At 34.8% G+C, this 6,171-nt stretch overlaps 1 protein-coding gene across 1 annotated transcript in view; it reads left to right on the top strand.

Annotated features, from left to right (window-relative positions):
* The window catches only part of BRDT (bromodomain, testis-specific), a 67,104-nt gene that overhangs the window by 32,692 nt on the left and 28,241 nt on the right, over positions 1–6,171 (top strand). The window contains exons 8-13 of the mRNA XM_012661043.1: positions 2,269–2,397; positions 3,302–3,490; positions 4,120–4,292; positions 4,372–4,661; positions 4,751–4,864; positions 4,941–5,063. Of these exons, the coding sequence (XP_012516497.1) occupies positions 2,269–2,397; positions 3,302–3,490; positions 4,120–4,292; positions 4,372–4,661; positions 4,751–4,864; positions 4,941–5,063 (1,018 nt within the window). The remainder of the gene's footprint in view (positions 1–2,268; positions 2,398–3,301; positions 3,491–4,119; positions 4,293–4,371; positions 4,662–4,750; positions 4,865–4,940; positions 5,064–6,171) is intronic.

The following is a 6,171-nucleotide window of genomic DNA, read 5'->3' as shown; positions in this document are numbered from 1 at the left end:
TTTTTTTTTTTTTTTGGTTGTCTGCTGGATTATGTTTTCTTTGTTGCTGATTAGCAAACTTTAAATTATTGGAAAAATTTAACTGTTACGTATATTAATTTTAAGGAAACTACTAAAAGAATAGAACTATGACATCTACAAATTTTTTTTTTTTTTATTTGAGACAGGGTCTTGCCCTGTCTCCCAGGCTGGAGTGTAGTGGCGCAATCATAGCTCACTGAAGCCTGCAACTCCTAGGCTCAAGTGATCTCGTGCCTCAGTTAAATTTTTCCATTTTTTGTAGAGATGGGGTCTTGCTATGTTGCCCAGGCTGGTTTCTAATTCGTGGCCTCAAGGAGTGGCCTCCGTCCTCTGCCTTCCAAAGTATTGGTATTACAAGATGTGAGCCACCAAGCCCCAGTCGCTTTTCTTTTTTTTTTTTGGAGATGGGGAACCACTATATTGCCCAGGCTGGTAACTCCTAGGCTCAAGTAATCCTCCTACCTCTGTCTTCCAAGTACCTGGGATTACAGTCATGAGCCACCACTTCTGGCCCTATTTATTATTGTTGAGATGTTTAATTCTGACTATAGAATTATGACCATGGAATTCTAGCATGACAAGTATTTTCCCTCAGCATTTGGAAGATATATTCTGGCATCTATTGTTGCTGATATCTTCTGTCAGTCTACTTCTCATCCCTTTGTAAGCAATCTGTCTTTTCCTGTGTTTTTCTTGTACATTTAATTTTACTCATCTTGTTTGGAAATTAGCACTTTCAATCTGAAGAATCATGTCTTAAGTTCTGAAAACAAGGTTAACCTTATTATTGTCTCTTCAAAATACTGCTTTTCTACTTTTCCCTGATTAAGATTCAGCAGTCATGAAACATTACCTGAAATGAGCTGAGTCTTAAAGGATAAATAAGACATGGTAAGTCATAGGATATTCCAGGGAGAGGGAACAATTTGTAGGACAGCTTTGAGGTGTAAAGGACATAGTTAGAATACTATATTTAGGCCAAATTGAAACACATGAAGAATATGAAGGAATGACTGGGGAAAAATGACGAGGGAAGGAAATCTAGGTCTTCAGCAAGAAAGACATCATAAAGAGGCCAAGAGTTACCATTAAACATGAAAATAATTTACTCATTTTACTTTCATGTTTTCTCTAGCAACAATGTGTAAACTGGTTAGGATGCTATTATAGATTCCAAGGACTAGGAGATGGTGACTTTAATTTAGTTCTCTGGGCCGGGCGTGGTGGCTCACGCCTGTAATCCTAGCACTCTGGGAGGCTGAGGCGGGAGGATCGTTTGAGCTCAGGAGTTCGAGACCAGCCTGAACAAGAGTGAGACCCCATCTGTACTAAAAATAGAAAGAAATTAGCTGGACAACTAAAAATATATAGAAAAAAATTAGCTGGGTGTGGTGATGCATGCCTGTAGTCCCAGCTACTCGGGAGGCTGAGGCAGAAGGATCGCTTGAGCCCAGGAGTTTGAGGTTGCTGTGAGCTAGGCTGATGCCACGGCACTCTAGCCTGGGCAAAAAAAAAAAAAAATTTAATTCTCTGAAATCATTCTCAATTGCCAATGATCTGATTGGTACAGAATTATATTTCCTGTTTTTGTTTTGCATTTCTTTAATTAAAAATGAGATCTGGCTTGTTGCAATTGTTTATTGACCTTTTGTATTTTTTGTGAATTGTCCTATAATTTACATATGTTTTTCTCAATAGTCTATGGAATTTTCTTGTTAGTTTGTTTTTCTTTTTATAGAAGCTTCCTAACTGGCTACTCTACATCTTACACTTCTATCTGTCTTACATGCAGCCATCTAAAAATGTAACTGATGCTCATATCACTCTTCTGTTTTTAATGTCTTTCATTCCCAGGAGAATTTTAGTATAAACCTTTCATATAGATGTTCAAGGTTGGTTGGTTTAAGGAGATTATCTTTTCATTGCTTTCCTACTATAAAACTTGCCTAATCAAGGTCATATGAAAACATTCTGTTTTCCTACTTTTGTTCCTGTTCTTCTCTTTATTTGGAATATCCTTTTTTCTTATCTCTGCTTGTCAAAATTCATTGGGTTTTTCCAAAGTCTGAAAAATATGAAACAAATGTAGCAGAATTTTAACATTTGTCAAACCTCAATGGTGTGTAACCTTTTGTTATTTTGTGTATTCGTCTGTATTTCATAATATTGACCATTAAGACAGGTGCTCAAATAATTACTGAATTAAACTACATAGTTTATGAATCCTGTAGTTTTTCTTTAATTTAGGGGAAAATGGACAACCAAGAATATAAGGATGCATATGAATTTGCCGCAGATGTTAGATTAATGTTCATGAATTGCTATAAATACAATCCTCCGGATCATGAAGTTGTGACAATGGCAAAAATGCTTCAGGTGAGTTGACTTGTGCTCTGAAAATGTTTCCTCTGAACATAGTTTAAAATTTTTAGTACCATAACTCAAGACGTAAAGAATAACACCCACACCCCTAAGAAGTACAAAACTGTTTATGATTTTTTTTTTTTTTGAGACAAAATCTCACTCTGTCAGGCTACAATGGAGTGACATCATCATAACTCACAGCAACCTCAAAGTCCAGGGCTCAAGCGATCCTCCTGCCTCAGCCTCCCGAGTAGCTGGGATTACAGGCAGACACTACTACACCTGGCTAATTTTTCTATTTTTTATAGAGACAGGGTCTCTGCCCTTGCTCAGACTAGTCTCAAACTCCTGGCCTCAAGCAATCCTCCTGCTTCAGCCTCCCAAAGTGATAGGATTACAGACATGAGCCGCTACACCCAAACGTATAAATCATACTTTTAAAACTGTGACAGTTGTTTGTTTTTTGAGTTATTACATTCTTTAGTAGCAGATCTTTTAACAAAGCTTCTCTGCATATAGAAGAAATTGGGGAAATATCACTAAAGTGGGGACAGTGGATTCTGAGACAGGGTTGACTGGAGCTCATGTCCCACTGAAGGGACAGTCCAAAGACTTTGGAGGCTGAGCCATTTGCAGGTAGTAGAATGATGCAACAACTACAGGGTCCTTGAAAGAAGATCCCTTATATAACTTGAGAGGTCTAGTTTGCATGGAGAAAAAAAAAATGGAGAAAAGTTGCTAAGTTTGGCAAGCAGAGAAGCATGAGTCTTAATATATTTCTTCTGATATATCTTTAAGTAAAAAAAGAATTCTGGTCAAAATACAACATTAAAGTGTACTTTTCATTAAAAGTTGTCATTGTAGCATTAAATTTAAAAAATGCAGAAGACCTTCATAGTCTAATTTTCTATTTTAGGATGTTTTTGAAATGCATTTTGCCAAGCTCCCAGATGAACCCATTGAGAGTATGCCCATATGTCACGTCAAAACAGATCCCACAAAAACCACCAGTAGAGAAAGCAGTAGTGAAGCTTCCTCGGAAGGGGACTCTTCCGATGATTCTGAAGATGAACGGGTTCAGCGACTTGCAAAGCTTCAGGAGCAGGTAATTGATTGTATTCATACAAGTTTTGATAATCTTTCTATGAGCTGCCGATCTGTTATAAAATCCTTTTTGTAGATTTATAGCTGTTTAAATTTAGATCACTTAGCAACTGTGGCTTTATTTACTTATTGATAATTTTGTAATGTTTAATAGTCTTTTCCTTCTCACATATCTATATATTGTAAAAATCTTTTATTTAAAAAAATAGTTATTTATATTCCTAATCATAATGAATGGTTGATTCTCATTGATAGGATTTATGACATAATCTGAGATTTTATGAATGAGATCTTAACATTTGCTACCTTACGTAATAAAATATTAACTGCTCTGAGCTCAAGCCTGAAAAATCAATGATTACAACCTTAAGGCCACCTGAAAATGTTAATTATTCTTGGTCTATTTTTAGATGAATATTTACGTTTATGTGTTGAGCACATAGTGTTTGTAGTGTTATATATGCCCTTTGAAACAATGAATTTGTGAAATGAAATAAAAACCTGAAGGAAATATAATATGAAATGGATTTCACAAAAGATACTCTTGACTTTGGAGTGCCTTAATTTTTTTCTAATGTCTCTAATTATTTAGAGCCATGGGTGTTTAAAGATTTTTTTTTCCTTTATCAGCTTAAAGCTGTTCATCAACAGCTGCAGGTTCTGTCCCAAGTACCTTTCCGTAAGCTAAAAAAAAAGAATGAGAAGTCTAAAAAGGAAAAGAAAAAAGAAAAGGTTAATAACAGAGATGAAAATCCAAGAAAAAAATTTAAGCAGACGAAACTAAAGGAAAAGTCTAAGAGCAAGTAAGTATTTTTTATGATAGATTATTAAAATAATAACATTATCTAAAATAAGTTTGACTCAATTTAATTTTTGGTATAGTCAACCAAAGAAGAGGAAACAACAGGTCATTGCTCCGAAATCTGAAGATGGAGATAATGCTAAACCTATGAACTATGATGAGAAAAGGAGGTTAAGTTTGGATATAAACAAACTCCCTGGTGATAAACTTGGGCGTGTAGTTCGCATAATACAATCAAGAGAGACTTCACTGAGAAATTCCAATCCTGATGAGATAGAGATAGACTTTGAAACACTAAAAGCAGCAACACTAAGAGAACTAGAAAAATATGTTGCCACATGTCTAAGAAAAAGACCACCAAGACCCTGTGGTATGTATTTCTGTAAATTAATAGAAATCAGTATGATATATGTGTTAAGTTTTGATTATACTCACTTTTTTTCCTCCTAAATCACACAGCTAAGAAAATAATGAAATCCAAAGAAGAACTTCATTCACAGAAAAAACAGGAATTGGAAAAACGGTTGCTGGATGTCAATAATCAGTTAAATTCTAGAAAACGTCCGACTAAATGTAGGTGGTGATTTTTTAGATGTTCCTGCGACTATTTAATTCTATTGGCATTTTAATGTGCTTCCCTATTTTGTAGCTGAGAAAACACAACCACCCAAAGCGGTTGGTTGTGGTTCCCGACTGAGTGAGAGCAGCAGTAGCAGTGGCAGCGGCAGCAGCTCATCAGAGTCTGAAAGTAGCAGCAGTGGTTCCGAATCAGGTTAGCTGTCCCTCTGTTGGTGGGAACGTCTTTTTCTTGTAATATCGAGACTTATATTTTGAAGAAATATTTGTTACTTACCTAAAACCTATAGTTTGGATGCCACAATTATTATTTAATTGCATGTTGACAATCTTAATATTTTCCTTAAAAGAGATACTGTGTAAAATAAAACTTCATATTATACATATGTGATTTGTAGGTTTGTAATGTTGAAAATGAGTTTACTCAAGGTGGGATAGTCTCTTAATAAATAATACCAGATCTTAATACCAGAAAATATCAGATAATAAAATACTGATCTTCTTTTTATGAAATAAAAGATTATATGAAGGGACCTTTCACTTTACTCTCCGTGATATATCAGATCACTCTAATGTTGCAAAGTAAGTCCTGTTGTGATACTACATTCTGAATTGAACACTGATTTTGATTTAAGAAACCAGTCATCCCAGAAGCAGATTTTATTTCACTTCTGTGGTTTTGTTACTGCAGAATATTATTTTCCATCTATTAAAAAATGTACTTTAAATCCAGAGTCTCAGTTATGCTAAAGTACCATGTTATCTTACATAGATTTATCAATTGTATCAAGCTTAGGTTATTCATAGGTTTTTTGGTGTGCTTTTTCATGAATGTAGTTGACAAAGTAATCACTGCCCCAAGAATACTGACCTGGTGGTGTTCCATCTTTATTGACCAAAAGACAAATTCAGAAGATAGGGCACTTGTGTGCCTAAATTTGGCTTTATTTTAAATGAGATTTTTTTTCCTGCAATTTAGTTCTCTTTGTAAAAAAAAAAAAAAAGACCCACACAGAATATTATGACATCAGGAATTCTCACCGTTTATAAGAACATCCCTCTTTTTCAGTCTGGTAGTAGGGTCTGCTAGTTTGTAGTACATTCTGTTTCACTCTCAGTTCTGTTTAGCTTGCATTTATATAGTGCTGATTGCTGCATTTTGTTTTACACTTCACAAAGTATATAGTGATAAACATTTTTGTAAGAATAAAGAGAATTTTTACTTTTGTTGCAATCTGTCATACTAGAAAATTTAAAAATTAGTTTAGGGCTCTGATTATATACTATTTCCTTATATTTGACTT

Source organism: Propithecus coquereli, unplaced genomic scaffold (assembly GCF_000956105.1).
Source record: "Propithecus coquereli isolate 6110/MARCELLA unplaced genomic scaffold, Pcoq_1.0 Scaffold7, whole genome shotgun sequence".
NCBI classification, from domain to species: Eukaryota; Metazoa; Chordata; class Mammalia; order Primates; family Indriidae; genus Propithecus; species Propithecus coquereli.
This window is presented reverse-complemented; position numbering and strand designations above follow the sequence as displayed.